The following is an 18,357-nucleotide window of genomic DNA, read 5'->3' on the forward strand; positions in this document are numbered from 1 at the left end:
CATCATCCCAGGGCTCAGCGGTGTGGACAATTTTTTGTGTGTCTGTCTCAGATGAGAGCAATGCCATCTGTACTCTCTGCCACCAAAAATTGAGCTGTGGAAAGACCAAGACCCGTGTAGGGACAACTGCCTTACGAAGGCACATGTTGAAAAAGCACAAATTGCAATGGGATGACCACCTGATGAAAAGCAGCACACAAAAGCAAAGCCACACACCGCAGTGGAAGATACCAGGCTGCAATTATTTCTCAAAAAAGGAGATACCCAAACTGTACCATGAAGTTGAAAGGCAAGTGGTGTCATGTCTGGCACACAGCATTGGGTCAAGGGTCCATCTGACCAGGGATGCCTGGTCTACAAAGCACGGTCAGGCCTGCCCGAACACTAAGTCAGTCCCCACACACAGCATCTCTGCCTGCACGCCGTGTGACTGCCTGCCCCAAGACTAAGTCGGTCCCCGCACAGCATCTCTGCCTGCAAGCCCCTTGACTGCCTTCTCTGCCACCACCAACAGGGGCCAGGACTCCAGGTGGATTCCTGAATTTTTAAGGCCGCTGGTAGCTGCAGCCGCTATAATATTTTTTCTGGTGCGTGTACATGCCTGCCTAATTTTTCTGGCTGCACTGTGGCTGCAACAACAAAACAAAAGGCATGTACATGTGTCAATTCACCTTCGTGATCGTTACCTTGCTGCGGTGAAGGGGCTTGCGTATCACAATGAAGCAATGACCGGCTATATGTGTGTGTTGGGGGGCACATCTAAGATAATAAGGTCGTTGCTTCATTGTGGACAGACCAAATTCTATCAGTTAGACACTCAGTCACTGCTGTTCTGCCATTGAGCTACCTCAGCCCGACCATATGGGCTTGAAAACCGCCATCGCCTGCACTCTCGCCATCATGCGCACAAGTCCAGCACAGCCATCACTACACAAACAGCTGTTTGCGGTGCGTTACACAGTGAGTTTGGTCTGTCAGTGTGAAGCAGTACACTAATTATACTACCTTATTGATGTATACACATGCAAGATGTTTTCAAGCACTTTAGGTCTCCAATTTAGCAATGCAATGTGATTTCTGCCCTTAAAGTGGACCCAAATTAAAAATACAAGATATCAGAAATAAAATCTATTTTCTAAATTATAATAATAAATAGCAGCCTTTTTTCAGCTGCATGATGACATATATAAAATATTTTACATTTATTGGAGGAACTCTTCCCTTCCTTTCATATTGCTGGGACAGAATCCGGCAGACTGGTGGAGGAGATAAAAGCAAAACACAGACTACTACTGAGATCTCACATAGACAACGCCCCTGTGAGGGAGGGTAGCTGATGTCAAACACACCCATGATGTAAAACCTCCTACTAAGCTCAGAAGTAATGGCTGCCACCTGTATAACCCTAGTTACGAAGAGAGAAGGGTGAAAAGCATGCACTGAAATGCTCATAGGCTTGAAGGAGTGTTTATTTATCTTTGTATGTGTCAGAGTGGTGCAACAAAATATTTTGAATTAAAAAAATGTTTGGTTTGGGTCCGCTTTAAAACCCTGCTGTGCGTCAAATCCGTAATTTTCCCTGGGACTTTTGCCTTGCATCCCAATCCACCATGCCCCCCTCCAGGTGTTAGACCCCTTGAAACATCTTTTCCATCACTTTTGTGGCCAGAATTAGTGTTTGTAATTTTGAAAGTTCGCTTGTCCATTGAAGTCTATTGCAGTTCGCGAAGTTCGCCTGTTTGCAAACTTTTGCGGAAGTCGCGTTCGAGGTTCGTGAACCTAAAATCGGAGGTTTGAGCCATCTCTACCGCTGAGGCATCAAATTAAACTTGTGATTAGTCACAGATGTGTGGGAATTAGACAGGCTAAACACTCTAAATACATACAGAGTGGACTTCTCTATGTTTTCTTTCTGTCCTGTGCAAGAGTTCAGGTCCATTTTAAGAAGACAGATAATCAGATCAGTAGAATCATTTTGTAAGAAAACAATGATAGTGTAATAAAACAATAAATATAGTTACTGAAAGTAATACAGACTCAGGTCTGGTGCACACCAAAACCCGCTAGCAGATCCGCAAAATGCTAGCAGATTTTGAGATGCTTTTTCTTCTTTTTCTGTAGCGTTTCAGCTAGCATTTTGCGGTTTTGTGAAGCATTTTTGGTGTAGTAGATTTCATGTACTGTTACAGTAAAGCTGTTACTGAACAGCTTCTGTAACAAAAACGCCTGGCAAACCGCTCTGAAGTGCCGTTTTTCAGAGCGGTTTGCGTTTTTCCTATACTTAACATTGAGGCAGAAACGCATCCGCAATCCAAAAAATGCCTCACCCCGGGAGTATGCGTTTCTGCAAAACGCCTCCCGCTCTGATGTGAACCACCCCATTGAGATACATTGACCAAGCGTATCCGCAGCCGCAAGCGGCTGCAGAAACGCTGAAAAAGCCGCTCGGTGTGCACCAGCCCTAAAACATTCTTAAAAACTTAGGCCATGCATGGGTTTTTATTGCATTCATTCGCAAGAGCCTTTATGTAACCCTATTAGAATATACTGTAAACCAATCTGTATTTAAACAAAGTCCCCCATTTATAGCTGAGAGCCCAAGTGAAAATGTATGACAATAAACCAAGAGGGCCTATACTTTCTCTCTACTTACTATTGCCAACACGCTATTCCACTGGTCTAGCTATCACTTTGTTACACCCACCATCACTTTGATCTCTGCCCCCCCACCCCCCACCCCCCCATACAGAACATGCTGGAAAGGTACTGGTACATCTTGTTCCAGCCATTGGGACTCCTGTGTTTAGTCACTGTATGCTTGCCTGTTTTCTGCTCAGTGCGGGTCTAGGTGCCGCTGGCGTGCAGCCTCAGAGCTTGTACTGCGTTCTAAAGCCTACTCTCATCATTCAGTCTCATTGTAAAGCTGAATGATGGCGGTGGAGAGTAGAAACTAGAATACCCATTAAGGTCTTATTTAACTGGAGTGTTTTACTAGAGATTTCAGCAGTGCTTACAATCACTGGCAGTCGCTAGTGTTTTGAAAAGCGCTACTGCAATGTAAAGTGCATGGCAGTGTTCTCACTATAGCGATCACTAGCAAAAAGTTATTTGCTGAAATCGCAAACATGGTGCACACAGCATTTTTTTTTTAGCAATTTTGGAGCAATTGAGTTGCAATGTTAAAGAATCTCAAAAGCAATTGCTCCAAAATCGATTTCCTGTACAGTGAAAAAGCGCAAGAACACCACTTTGCAAAATGCTAGCGATTTTGCTTGCATTTTGCAATTTCCATTGTAAAGGGTGCCTAATAAGTCCTCAGCAACATCTACTGTCTGCTCACTCCTCATCTCCAAGTTAGTATGACAACTATGAAAGGCTATTAGCCAGTAGGGGGGCATGGTTTCAGCTGACAGCAATCACTCTTCCCTTCATGTAAGGAGGGACTGTTTCAGACTGACTAGGAGAAAGCATGTAAGTAATACATCACTGAAGAGGATTTACAAAGAGGTGTAGAATGAATTTGTTTTACAATACCTTTATATATATATATATATATATATATATATATATATATACATAATTTAAATTAAGGTTCTATTAAAAGAATATAAGACAATGGCGGCCTTATAGGCAGGCGCTGAGCTGGGGGTGGGGCTGCAGAAGCATAGATGGGGTTGGCAACAGAGGTCCAGACTTCTTTGGAAAGACTTGGGGAAAAAAATGTCATGCTGTCTTTGGTGAAGAGGGGAGGAGGGAGGGGGTTCAGGATGTTAACAATTTACGGGCGAGCAGGTGAGCAAATTTACTTTTTAACCACCCACTATGGCTTATTGAGGCAGGCAGGCCATTTATTTTTGAACGTGCTGTAGGTGCTTTTTAACTGGGCTTTTAACACACTACTAATTTAAAGAGACACACGGATAATTACTAGAACATTAGTAGCAAAGAAAATATACTCATATTTTTATTTTCAGTTACAGTGGGATGCGAAAGTTTGGGCCACCTTGTTAATCGTCATGATTTTCCTGTATAAATCGTTGGTTGTTACAATAAAAAAATGTCAGTTAAATATATCATATAGGAGACACACACAGTGATATTTGAGAAGTGAAATGAAGTTTATTTGTAATAATTGTTTAAACAAAATTAGGCAGGTGCATAAATTTGGGCACCACAAAGAAGAAATGAAATCAATATTTAGTAGAGCCTCCTTTTGCAGAAATTACAGCCTCTAAATGCTTCCTATAGGTTCCAATGAGAGTCTGGATTCTGACTGAAGATAATTTGGACCATTCCTCTTTACAAAACATCTCTAGTTCATTCAGGTTTGATGGTTTCCGAGCATGGGCAGCTCTCTTTAAAGAGGAACTCCAGTGAAAATAATGCAATAAAAAAAAGTGCTTCATTTTTACAATAATTATGTATAAATGATTTAGTCAGTGTTTGCTCATTGTAAAATCTTTCCTCTCCCCGATTTTCATTCTGACATTTATTACATGGTGGCATTTTTTCTGTGGGCAGGTTATGTAGCTGCTGCTCACGAAAAAAGGAAGTAACTGGGTAACTGCTGCTAGCTGTTTTGGCTGTTAGATACAGCTGTAAACAGCTAATTTCTGTCTGTGAACCTTGTTACATTGTAACAAACTGCCAAAAGTACAGCGGTCCCAGAGCTTCTTGTGGGAGGGGTTTCAGCACAAAATCAGTCATACAGCGCCCCCTGATGGTCTGTTTGTGAAAAGCAATATATTTCTCATGTAAAAGGGGGTATCAGCTACTGATTGGGATAAAGTTGAATTCTTGGTTGGAGTTTCTCTTTAACTCACACCACATATTTTCAATTACAGGTAGTCCCCGATTAACAAACGAGATAGGGACTGTAGGCCTGTTTTTAACCTGAATCCGTCCTTAAGTCAGAACGCTGTGCCTTCTCTGTCCCCTGTGCTTTCAGTGTCCCCCTCTGTATCATCTCTGCCCCCCTCAGTGTCTCTGTGTGCCTCTTGTGCCCCCTAAAGCAGAGTATGCGCAGCAGAAGCCACTACAAGTCTCATCTCATCCATGGCGGCTCCGGGCCAATCAGCGACGTCCTCTCTCCCTTCACCATTCCTCCCAGCGGCTTCACTAGTAGCGTCGCATAATAACACAATCAGAAGGAGCCGCGGGGGCTCTTTTTGATTGCGTCATTACGCGACGCCAGGGAAGCCGCTGGTAGAAACATTGAGGGAAGAGAGGATGCTGCTGATTGGCCCGGAGCCACCATGGAAGAGGTGAGACTTGTTGCAGCTTCCGTTGCGCATACTCTGCCTTAGGAAAGGGGGCACAAGAGGTAGTCCCCCGGGCTGTGTGACGTCATCGCAGCAAGTTGGTGAGCGTTCGTATCGGCAGGTCGTTCGTAAGTCAGGCGTTCGTAACCCGGCGACTACCTGTATATTCAGGTCTGGGGCCTGAGATGGCTATTCCAGAACGTTGTACTCGTCCCTCTGCATGAATGCATTAGTGGATTTTGAGCAGTGTTTAGGGTTGTTGTCTTGTTGAATCTGCTGATACTGAGTGGAATCCATGCGTCCCTCAACTTTGACAAGATTCCCAGTCCCTGCACTGGCCACACAGCCCCTAAGCATGGTGGGTCCCACCACCATATTTTACTGTAGGTAGCACGTGTTTTTCTTGGAATGCTGTGTTCTTTTTCCTCCATGCATAACGCCGCTTATTATACCCAAATAACTCAATTTTAGTTTCCAAAATGAAGCTGGCTTGTCCAAATGTGCTTTAGCATGCCTCAAGCGGCTCTGTTTGTGCTGCGGGCGGAGAAAAGGCTTACTCTGCATCACTCTCGCATACAGCATCTCCTTGTGTAAAGTGTGCCGAATGGTTGAACAATGCACAGTGACTTCATCTGCAGCAAGATGATGTTGTAGGTCTTTGGTGCTGGTTCGTGGGTTGACTCTGACTGTTCTCACCATTCGTCGCTTCTATTTATCCGGGATTTTGGAATCAAAAAAATGACAACAGTGCCCAAATTTATGCACCTGCCTAATTTTATTTAAACAATTATTGCACACTTTCTGTCAATCCAATAAACTTCATTTCCCTTCTCAAATATCACTGTGTGTGTTTCCTATATGATATATGTAACTTACATATTTTATCGTAACAACCAACAATTTATACAGGAAAATCATGACGATTAACAAGGTTGCCTAAACTTTCGCATCCCACTGTATATAGTGTTTTTTATGAATGCAGATGTGATCAGCACCCACGACTTCAAAAAGAAGATAGGATGGAGTGCTAGATCCGTCACTGAGTACCCCTTGGACGGCAGCAAACCTTCCAAAAGAAAGTGGTCACCACCTCCAAAAGAATAGCACTTTTACATATAAAACATAGCTCTTTATTAAAAAAAGATTAAAATCCATAAAAATAGATGGACAGCATATGGGCTGAGTTCCAGCTGGCACTCAGCCCCATATGCTGTCCATCTATTTTTATGGAGTTTAATCTTTTTTGAATAAAGAGCTATGTGCTGACCACTTTCTTTTGAAATTATAGTGTTTTTTATAACATTGCACCATTCTCTAATATTTGCAGTTTACACACTATTCAGCATTCTAAATGATTTTGCAGACCTAGGGCCTGATTCACAAAGCGGTGCAAACTGTTTAGCACGGGTGTGCTAAACAGTTAGCACGTGAAGTGCATTTCGCGGACTTTTGCACGCACAAAGTGCCGCGATTTGCTCGATCGTGGACTTTTGCGTGGGCAATTTGCGGCAAATTGCGCGCACAAAAGTCTGTGATCGCGCGAATCACGGCACTTTGCGCACGCAATTTGCCGCGAAATGCACTTTACGTGCTAACTGTTTAGCACACCCGTGCTAAACAGTTTGCACCGCTTTGTGAATCAGGCCCCAAATGTTAAGTTATCTATGGCAGTTATCAGAATATGTGTGGGCGCATTGGCCAGGACCGCTTGATAATGGTTTATTGATTAACAACTGTGTGCTGCCAAGTGAGCTCAGATGTGTTGTGAAATGAAAGGTGTTTAATATAATCTTGTGAAATCCATGTTTGCAGGACTTCTGCTGACCTGCAGGGTTAGCACATCAGGAACTCTTATCTTTTTATGGGGGCCTGAAAGGGACTTCAGTGGGAATGGCGTGATACTTGCTCTGACACATATGTAAAAACAGCAGAAAAACATTTATTGATGCATATTTAAAAAGAGCTTAAAGTGATATAAAACCCAGCATATTTTCTTTGCTCTAAAAGATTATTTACAGCATATAATATTCTACCACTTATTTTTTGGGCAAAACAGCATTCAGTTAAACATAGGACTTAAAGAAACTCTGAAGTGAGTCTCAATTCCCATTTTTAAATAGCATTTATGTAAAGCAGTATAGGGCATGCTAAACCGCCGCTACCCCTGCGGCAAAACGAGGGGTTTATACCCCCAAATGCCCTCTGCAAAATCCATGACTTTCTTGCTCGTGGATTTTGCTGCTCATGGAAGCAGAGCTATAAGCTGCAGCTCTGCCTCCATGCGCGTCATTCTGCCGGTGGATCTCCGCTTCTCCCCGCCCCTCTCAGTGAAGGCAGATTGAGAGGGGCGGGGAGAGGCGGCGATCACCCAGGATTGACGCGCTGAGAGGCAGAGCTACAGCCATTAGCTCTGCCTCTATGTGGAAGCGCTCCCCAGAACTAGAAGAGGGGATTTGGGGGGTATAAACCCCTCGTTTTGCCGGGGATAGCGGCAGTTTAGCATGCCCTATACTGCTTTACATAAATACTATTTAAAAACGGGAATTGAGACTCACTTCAGAGTCTCTTTAAGGTGCCCATACATTAGGTGACTTTGGCAGCTGATCAACCAACCAATTCGATTATTATTGTTGAATTGGTTGAAAATCAGTGCCGCCAAATGCAGGCCCGACTGACAATGCGACCAATTTTGGGGCGAAATTAGTCGCTTTAGTCTATCGTGCCTGGTACAAGATGCCAGGCAGAAGTTGGTTGATTGGGTGTGCATCGGTACGGCGGACGATTTCTGAATGAGCGATGAACCCCCCCGCCATTGCCCCCCTAATGTATAAATGTGCTCCCCTTGTGTGCATTTATACATTACCTGTCCTGTGTCGGCCTCCACACGGTGTCAGTAACCTCCGGGCAGCTCTCTGTACACGCTACTGGCGCATAGACACCGCGTGGAGGAAGACACAGGACAGGTAATGTATAAATGCACACACGGGGAGCATATTTATACATTGGGGGCAGCGGCACGGTGAACGGGGTGGGCTCAGCCGATTCACTGAAGATTTCATGTTTAAATCGGACGGGAATTGGCCTGCAGTATATGGGCAGCTTCAACAAATCAGATTCGATTAGAGATAAATTTGTCTCTGTGTCAAATCTGCCCATAACCTTCTGATGTATGGGCACCTTTACTTTCTCAATAGAAGGCTCCCTGCAGTAAGAGCCACATCCGAACAGGTGATAACATTTATCTTGTGTTAACTTAATTGTAGCAAGAGAAGAATGTAAACATTCACTGGCAGATTTTTGTGTCCAGAACAGAGACAGCAGCTCAGAAATCATTACTGGGTACATTACAATACAAATACACCAGTTATGAATGAAATGCAATGGCAGCTTTCAGAGCAGATAAACTGTACTTTGCGAACTTGTAATTTCTAAATGAGTATTTATACTTGTGCACAAAAAAAAATATGACAACTGTATGCTTTATAAAAAGTAGGAAAACACATTTTTATTGAATATTATGTCAGAGTTTAATACCGCTTTAAAAAGCACATATAAAGATTAAAAAAAAATTATAAAAGACATGTACATCTACTAAACAGTAAATCCTTACTTTAATAGCAGCAAAACATTCATCGGGGGAGGATTTCTTCACACAGATGAGGGTGAAGTCTGGAGTCTTACATGACCTTGTCAGCTCCTTGCATTTCTTATGTTCATTGTCTGAAGTCACACACCAGCGAACATGCCTGGCTTTGAGAGCAGTAAGTGATGCAGCTAGAACTTGAAAAGAAAGAATAACATTAAACTCTACCTGGGAGAAAGAAATGTGTACGTTTTCATAGTATGCATATGGCTTGAAACTTTTCTTGGGTGGTTATTGCGAAGCAGAAGAGTTGGAGTTGGGTGCTGCTATTGGCAGGAACTAGGTGCCATTATAAATTGTGGCTATGCTGTAAAAATTTGGGCACCCGTCTCACCCAATATTTAGCAGGTGCCCTTGCGGCAGATTGGCGGGGGGGGGGGGGGTAAGACTTAGACTATCTGTACATTTTACAGAGAGTCTACTAGCTGCAATTGGGCACCCCAATTTCTTTGTGCTGCTTTTTCAAGCACACGTTTATTAGAGAGTAGATGCTGGGAGCCTGTGACAGGCTGAAGATTGCGTGCGCAACAGAGATGAGAGGTGAGAAGCACTTTTACAGCACTCCACTCACAACTCTGCATGTTGGGGGGCTGCCTAATACTGGAGGCACATCTGGCTATCTAACATGGGGAGGCTGCTTAATACAGGGGCTACATCTGGCTCTCTAACTTTGGGAGAGGGCTGCTTAACCACTTTTTTCACTGCTACAGTATATCTATGTCACCTGTGTCACCCTCCAAGCCACCATGACGTAGATATACTGATGCAGCTTGCAGCCCTGCTGTGCACGATCGGGAGCGCTTCCAAGCGCACCCTCCGGCACTGTCAGCTGCTTTACTAATTGGTGAAAGTGAACATGTTCCCTTGTAGCTAATTAGGCCCCCCCCCCCCCCCGTGGATGAACGATCACCGCTGTAGCAAACAGCGGTGATCCTTCATCTCTCCCCTCTGTGACCAGATCGGCTAAAATAAAAAGTGATCAGCAAGCAGCCTGACTCACCTTATCCCATTCCAGGGATGAGCCTGCAGCCCGAGCCTCCAATCAACGCTCTGAACTCAGCCGTGTAATGCCGGTTACCCGGGTCCTGGCTTGATGACGTCATCAAGCCGGGACCCGGCTATTCAGCATCACAGGGCTGCGTGCAGAGCGGGGATCGGATGCTCGGGCTGCAGGTTGATCGCTGGAACGAGATAAGGTGAGTCAGGCTGCTTGCTGATCATTTTTTATGGCGATCTGGCCACCAAGGGGGCTGCCTGGGTGGGGTGAAAAGGACATCTGGCTATCCATTATGGGGGTGCGTAGATCCCTAGTGGGGGGGTAAAATGTGCAGCTGGGGGGGATAAAATAAGGGGCCATACCAATTTATAGTGTAGAATTTTATACTGGGGGCAGATCTGGCTATAATGGTGGGGGGGGGGGGCCCTAATCCTGGGTGCACACGCTAATCCTGAGGGCACATCTGGCTATAATGGGGGACCACTATCCCTGGGGACACATTTGGTTATAATGAGGGGCAGCAATCCTGGGGACACATCTGTCTATCTATACTGGGAGGTGCCAAACACAGAGGATACATCTGGCTATATGGGGGGAGGGGGCTGATGCTCGGGACACATTTTGCTATCTATACTGGGGGACATAATACCGTTGAAATGTTTTTATCTCCTGTGGCACTTTTTGTTTTTAAACTGGAATTGATAAAAACTGAGAAAAATTGCATTTTTTTTCATTCTCCCCTCTTTTTCCCATTAAAATGCATAGAAAACTTTTTTGGTCTAGGGACAAAATACCTGCCACTGAAAGTCTATTTTGTCCTGAAAAAAACGATACATAGATCTTTTAGGTGTAGTGAGTAGGGATAAAGTTATGGCTGATTAAATAGGGACATACCGTAGCTAAAACGTCAAAATTGCTCTGGTCCATAAGGGGCAAACAAGGTCTGGATGTGAAGTGGTTAATACTGGGGGTACATCTAGTTACCTATACTGGGGTGGAGGGGAACTACTTAATTCTGGGGCCACTTCTGCTACCTACACTTGTGCAGGCACAATTTTTTGAGGGGACACACACTTTGGAATCTCCAACTCTAGTTCTGGGGAACCTTGTCCCGGAATGGCTGTCTGCAAACTGATATGGAAAGATAATATTCAATAAAGCAAATTGTAGTTACAGTGTTGTGCCTCCTCAAATATTATTATATGTCAGCAGCTAGTTTGAGATTGGGTCAACCCCACCCAATGAGTTTCAAACAAAAGAGTTTTTAGGTCAAACTGTACTATGGGGGTAATATGCCTTTAATAGACTAAAAAAATAGTCATAGATTATTTATTATTTATTTATTTATTGTATTTATAAAGTGCCAACATATTACGCAGCGCTGCTTATAAACAGTAACTGAAAATGTATTTATTTCAGAAAGTTGCGAGATTAGACTTCTTACAGTGAATGGTGATAGTACTCACTCACTGCATTGAGAAAAAGAGGTCTGCAAAAAAATGTAAATTATTTAAAAAATAAAAAGAATGTAAAATTATGAAATTGTGTATCTAATTGGCTTATTCGCTCTAATCCTTAAAGAGAACCTGAACTGAAAATAAAAAGTAAAAAAAAAAATGATACACAGGTCATACTTAACTCCTGTGTAGTCTACTCCTCAATCTCTTTCTCCTCTCCTGCGTCTCATTTGTCCGCTGTGATCAATGGAATTCTCTGTCCTCCATTTTGAAAATGGCCATTACCCAATAACAACTTCCTGGTCAGCACACTGTAAAACTTTAATATCAGCCACTTGAGCCGTAAGGAAACATGGACATTACCTTGCACATTCAGTTGTAACTGACAGCTGCTGATATATAAGTGACAGCAACTGGTATATTTCAGCTCTGACAAAATATTGTCAGAACTGGAAGAGATTACTGTAAGAAGAAAATTGTGAGCTTCTGAGAGGAACTGACAGTGAGGTTAGTATGTAATATTAATTTGCAGGTACGTCATGTGTTTATTTTAAATCATTTTGCTCGCTTCAGGTTCCCTTTAAGCAACTATTAATTAATTTTCAGTTACTGTTTATAATCCATGATTATAGAGCAGAGCAACCATGCTGTGCAATGCCGAATTTACCAATAGGCACGGCAGGCACACGCTCATAGGAAGCTGGAGCTGAAGAGGCAGCTAAATGTAACAGCCCTGTCCTCATCTCAATTTCCTGTTGCTGCTTGCCTGCTCTCTAGCCCCCAATTCAGGGGCGTAACTAGACATCACTGGGCCCCCCTGTGAAACTTTAGATGGGCCCCCTCCCTGTGAAACTTTGGATGGGGCCCCCCACCCCTCTCGCTTTCTGCACAGGAAAACTGAGGACCAATGTGTTTTCCCCATGCAGATAAAAACACTTAAGGTGGCCATACATGGTACAATTTTTCAATTAGATACTTTAGTTCGATTATTAAGTTAGATCGAATATAAAGATTTTTCCAGCATGTCCGATCATTTTTCCCGAAAAAACGGGATAATCGTTCGAATTTCTTGATCGAAAAAAAAAAAATATTTTCAACTTTCATTCAATTCGATCATTTAGATCGAATAAACGAGAAAATCGAACGTTTTTATTGTACCGTGTATGGCCACCATAAGACTTTAAGGAAATGTCAGGCAATCTATGCTACCCCCAGATCTACTTACCCGGAGCTTCCTCCAGCCCCTTGCAGCTGACAAGTCCCATGTTGCAGCTCTGCTCCCAGTACATACGTACACACACAGCTGTATTATTTTACTACATGAGAGCACATGCTATATGGAGGAACAACAATGACATGCTGAACATAACATATAGTATTCACTGAAACTTTGGCAAAACATTCAGAATGTCACTGATTGATACTGTTATTACGGGATCTTGGACTCAGTGAGACAACAAGCCCTCAATGAAGCAGCAACAGTAATGGCCCATACTCACGGGCAACTTTTTGGCCTGTCGCCAGCACACGTGAGCTTGTGCACGACAGGCCGGCGACAGCTCGTCGCCAGGTCCCTCCGCATACACACGGCGGAGGGACCTGGCAACTGATGCGACGGAAGCTGTCGCTGTTGCTCCTCCCCCCGCCGGAAGCCCAATGCATCTTGCATCTTGTTGCCGTCGCTAGTCCGCGTACTCACGCGGACTAGCGACAGTTCCGGCGGAGTTGCGGCGGCGACTGTCGCCAGGCGGTTGAGCGGTTCAATCGCCCGGCGACATCAGCGACGAGCGACGGTTCGGGGTGCGCGCCCGTGCAACGCCGCATACTCACGGGCGACCTGTTGCTGCAACACGCGCGTGCCGCGTGTTGCAGCGACATTTGTGGCCCGTGAGTATGAGCCACAAGACATCAATCTCCACTCTGCTGTGTTGTAAAAGTAATTAGTGAACATAAGAATCTAGGATTCCTTTCAGAGTGAAAAAGGGAAAGTCTATAACTTTTTTCAAAATGTGACTCGGTTCTTTGTTAGGTTGTACATGCAGTCATTAGATCTTTGCAGCAGTGAGAGACAGATGTTTTTTACGAACCCTAGGGAGCAGGGACAGTGTACAAATTCCAGAGTGTGTATGAGTCCTTATCTGTGTGGTGGACACATGCAGTCAATATAACAATGGTGAGAGCAGAATACGTTTTTCTCTCTCCGTGCCCTTAGCTGTCAGTCTCTCAAACTTTTCCCCTCACGGGCCCCCTCTGGCTTCTGGGCCCCCCTGCAGAGGCATCCCTTGCAGGGTCTATTGTTACGCCCCTGCCCCAATTCCGAGATTTTGCAGAGAAGCTCAATAAATTGTGCAATATAGCTGCATGTGAAATGGCTTTTGTGCGGCATTGTTACTTGTTTCTTAAAGTATACCTGAAGGCATTTTATCATAGTCAAATGTTCATACTGTATATATGTTTATTAATGCACATACCCGCCTGTGTGAAAATTGCCAGTACCAGCCACCCCCATTTGCCGGGATTCCACTGCTAAATATACAACAAGAGCCTTGTCCACAATTTCTTTTTTGTGTGTTATTTAGCTAAAAGCGGTGTGATCTGTGATCATCTGTATATCAGGTCTTCTGTGCCCTCTATAAATCCAGGCTTGATGGTGTGATAGCTAAATGAGTTTTGGAAACCAGTGGCTTTTTAGTGACATAAAGTATTGATTTTCATATTCTATCATTGTCCTGAGATAATGCATTATGGGGAAATGTCTTGCTCTTGAGAACTGTGCATGTGAAAATGCTTGGCCATGCATGCAAAAATTCTCATCACCAAATGCATTGAAGCCAATGAACATGAGGAAACATATTTCACATAGATGAATATTTAGCAAAATGACGAGTCAATGCAAATTTTGCATTCTAATTACGACTGTGTGAGATTTATTTTGCAGTAGTTGAAAATGTCTCAGTAGATTTCACATCATAATTGCAAATTTTACTGTAAAATTCTGAATTCTGCAAGCTGCTAAGCCTTATACACACGCTTGACTAAAGTTGGCTGAGGCTGTGTGTACAGATGCCTGTGACTCCCAACTCGAAAGCGAACCGCCCGGTGGATCAACTCACCCACACTGACCACCGATAGCATTGTTAATGCCACTCCCCAGCCCGTTGTGTGATGTCACGCATGCGCTGACAAGCTCATTTGTATTAATAAGAACACTAGTTTGTCTGTACTGGAAAACAGAAAGGGACATTAGACAATTTCATCATGATATATACAGGATAAAGACACCTATGTCATTTCCCCTCAAAAAATTACTTGCTGGTTGAATAAAAGTAACTTTAAGACAAAATTTGCCAGGGGTATGAATAATTATGGACAGTATATATATATATATATATATATATATATATATATATATATATATATATATATATATTTATATATATATATACATCAGTACTAGAATTTTCTAAGTACAATATCAGAAGCAATTTTTACTTACCTAGCATGCCCATGCAGAGGATCACTGGGGGATAAGGAGTCATCTTCATCCTCTGTCTCTGGGGAGCGTGATGAGAGTGCTCGCATGTAATGTCTGTGTTGGAGTAGAGATGCTATCAGGCTAGTACACTGCTGTGTCTCACAGGGTTATAGATGTAATATTTCCCAATATTACACTCCACCTCTGCTTCCTCCGCATCTGCTCAATGCCCTCATTCATATTTGTCGGAAACTGGAATTATTGCCATAAAAATTCTGTTTGCTTTGGTTGATTCTCAAGGTTGTGTTACAGGAACCCTTTCTTTTTAAAGATGCTGTGAAAACTCCAGATTTTCAACTTCTACCTTTTACATTTACATGCCCATTCTGAATGTAAATGGGAATAAATGAGAACCTGCTACGGTTTCTAATGACAAATGTATAATACTGTTAGGGATGGTCAATGGGATGCAAATAATCCACCCTGTTACATTACTTTAGCACACCTGAAGCCAGAGGGACATAGAGGCTGCCATGTTTATGTCCTTTTAAACAAGGGAGATTTCCTGGTAGTCCTGCTGAAACCCTGCCTCTAAAGCCTGGTATGCAGTATGCACTTCAGATCCTATTTGAGCGATTTTAAGCTTGCGATTGGTCGCTAGCAACCAGTACCTGTATATTTTTTTGCATCACAGGTCTGGTCATTTTCTGAAACAAAAATAGAATCTGAAGTGAAAATTGCATGGTGTGTGCCAGTCAGTGGCGTACCTAGGGAACTTGACACTCGGTACTGATTATTTGAAGACATCCCCCCCCCCAAAGAAAAAAACAACTAGAACCTCAGATTTTAGGTTCCCGTTCGCGAACTTCCGCAAAGGTTGCAAACTTTTGCGAACCGCAGTAGACTTCAATGGGGAGGTGAACTTTCAAAAATAGAAACATTAATGATGGCCAGAAAAGTGATGGAAAAGATGTTTCAAGGGGTCTAACACCTGGAGGGGGGCATGTCGGAGTGGGATACAAGCCAAAAGTCCCCGGGAAAAATCAGGATTTGACGCACAGCTGCGTTTTAAAGGCAGAAATCACATTGAATGCTAAATTGGAGGCCTAAAGTGCTTTAAAACATCTTGCATGTGTATACATCAATCAGGGAGTGTAATTATAGTACTGCTTCACACTGACAGACTAAACTCACTGTGTAACGCACCGCATACAGCTGTTTGTGTAGTGGCGGCCATGCTGGACTGGTGCGCACCATGGCCAGAGTGCAGGCGATAGCGGTTTTCAAACCCATATGGTCGCCAGGCTGAGGTAGCTGAATGACAGAACAACAGTGACTGTCCAGCTGATCGAATTTGGTCTGTCCACAATGAAGCAACGACCTTATTATCTTGGGTGTGCCACCCCTCGAGACACTCATATAGCCGGCGGTCATTGCTTCATTGTGATGCGTAAGCCCCTTCACCGCGGCAAGGTAACGATCACGAAGGGGAATTGGCACATGTACATGCCTTTTGTTTTGTTGTTGCAGCTACAGTGCAGCCAGAAAAATTAGGCAGGCATGTACACGCACCAGAAATATTATTATAGCGCCCGCTGCTAGCAGCGGCCTTAAAAATTCAGGAATCCACCTGGAGTCCTGGACCCTGTTAGTGGTGGCGGAGAAGACAGTCAAGTGGCCTGCAGGTAGAGATGCTGTGTGAGGAGCGACTTAGTCTACGGGCAGGCAGCCAGTCACACAGCGTGCAGGCAGAGATGCTGTGTGTGGGGACTGACTTAGTCTTCGGGTGGGCAGTAGCCCTCCGGGATCCGTGCCTCATTCATTTTGATAAAGAGGTACTGAACACTTTTGTGACTTAGGCAACTTCTCTTCTCAGTGACAATGCCTCCAGCTGTGCTGAAGGTCCTTTCTGACAAGACGCTTGAGGCAGGGCAAGACAGAAGTTGGATGGCAAATTGGGACAGCTCTGGCCACAGGTCAAGCCTGCGCACCCAGTAGTCCAAGGGTTCATCGCTGCTCACAGTGTCTACATCCACACTTAAGGCCAGGTAGTCAGCTACCTGCCGGTCCAGGCATTGGTGGAGGGTGGATCCGGAAGGGCTAAGGCAAAGCTTTGGACTAAAGAATGTCTGCATATCCAACATCACCATGAGCTCGCTGGAGCGTCCTGTCCTTGCCTGCGTGGACATGGGAGGAGGATTACTGACAGTGGTACCTTTATTCTGTTGTGCTGTGACATCACCCTTAAACACACTGTAGGTAGGTGAGTACACTGAGCAACAGGTAGGTATATGCAGTGATGGGTATTACAAATGTGCACCTGTCACACACAGGTACCGTGAAAAAGCGCAGTGACTGTTGGTATTAAAAATCACACTACATGCGCTCACGTAGGTAGGTGGGTGCACTGAACAACAAGTAGACTATTACAAATGTGCACCTGTCACACACACACACATGCGTACCGTGAACAGGTGCAATGACTGGTGGTATTAACAATGCGTGCATTCACGTAGGTAGGTGCAGTGAACAGGTGCAGTGATTGGAATTACAAATATGCAGCTGCCTGTCACACACACATGAATGTGCTGGGCCTGGCAGTGGCACAGTAGGAATTACCACCAAGGGGCCAAAGGCCAGCTGCGACTGACTGACAGGGCTGTATATAATGCAAGTGGGCCACACACACAAAAAAAATAGATCACAAGAACAAGACTAGTTCTCAAAAGAGCTGTTGAAGGGTGCTTTTTTAGCAATAAGAATCAGCAAGGAGCAAGCTAACAAGCCTACAAGAGCCTAACTAAGCTTTCCCTATAGCTCTCTCTGCAGCAGCTCTCTCTTCTCTAATTACTGCAGGCACACGAGTGAGTGAAAAGTCTGACGCTGCCTGCCTTTTATAAGGGGGGGGGGGGGAGGGGGCTCCAGGAGGGAGTGTAGCCTGATTGGCTACAATGTGCCTGCTGACTGTGATGTAGAGGGTCAAAGTTGACCCTAATGATGCACTATGGGGGCGAATCGAACTTCCGGAAAAGTTTGCGGTTCTCCGCGAACGCGAACCACCAATGTTTGCCGGGAACCGTTTGCCGACGGACCGTTCGGGCCATATCTAAAAACAACCTATTTTTTGGATGGGAGGGTTGATGGGTTGGGGAGCCTAGCATGCCGCTGTAAATTTTGGGGGATTTTTGGGGAAGTCTTTAGGATGTGGACGGAGCTAACTGTTATAAAACTCTTTACTCTATACAGTACTGCAGAAGATGTCAGTGCTATATAAATACACAAGAATAATATGGTATGACATTAGACTATGACTATGGTACGATTTTAACAGTCAGAAAAGGGGGACATATGAAAGAGGGGGATGCATAGGAGGGGGAGGATGAAGATGTAGTGGCATAAGACAGATAGCTTGGTGGGAGAGGAGAAATGGCAGGAAGGACTCTCATCAGGACTGCAGACATCACCAGTGCTGTTTGGCAGGGACATGCTGTTAAAAGAAGCCACTTAAATCTGAAAAGAAGAAA

The 18,357-nt window shown here is 44.2% G+C and overlaps 1 protein-coding gene across 2 annotated transcripts in view; it reads right to left on the reverse strand.

Moving 5' to 3' along the window:
• The window catches only part of LOC137571404 (serotransferrin-B-like), a 68,096-nt gene extending 53,124 nt beyond the window's left edge, over positions 1-14,972 (reverse strand). For both annotated transcript variants that reach the window (XM_068280436.1, XM_068280435.1), the window contains exons 1-2: positions 14,855-14,972; positions 8,872-9,041 (exon numbers count right to left, since the gene is read on the reverse strand). In XM_068280436.1, coding sequence (XP_068136537.1) covers positions 8,872-9,041; positions 14,855-14,903 — 219 coding nt within the window. In that variant the 5' untranslated portion in view covers positions 14,904-14,972. The remainder of the gene's footprint in view (positions 1-8,871; positions 9,042-14,854) is intronic.
• Between the last annotated feature and the right edge of the window lie 3,385 nt (positions 14,973-18,357).

Source organism: Hyperolius riggenbachi, chromosome 4 (genome assembly GCF_040937935.1).
Source record: "Hyperolius riggenbachi isolate aHypRig1 chromosome 4, aHypRig1.pri, whole genome shotgun sequence".
NCBI classification, from domain to species: Eukaryota; Metazoa; Chordata; class Amphibia; order Anura; family Hyperoliidae; genus Hyperolius; species Hyperolius riggenbachi.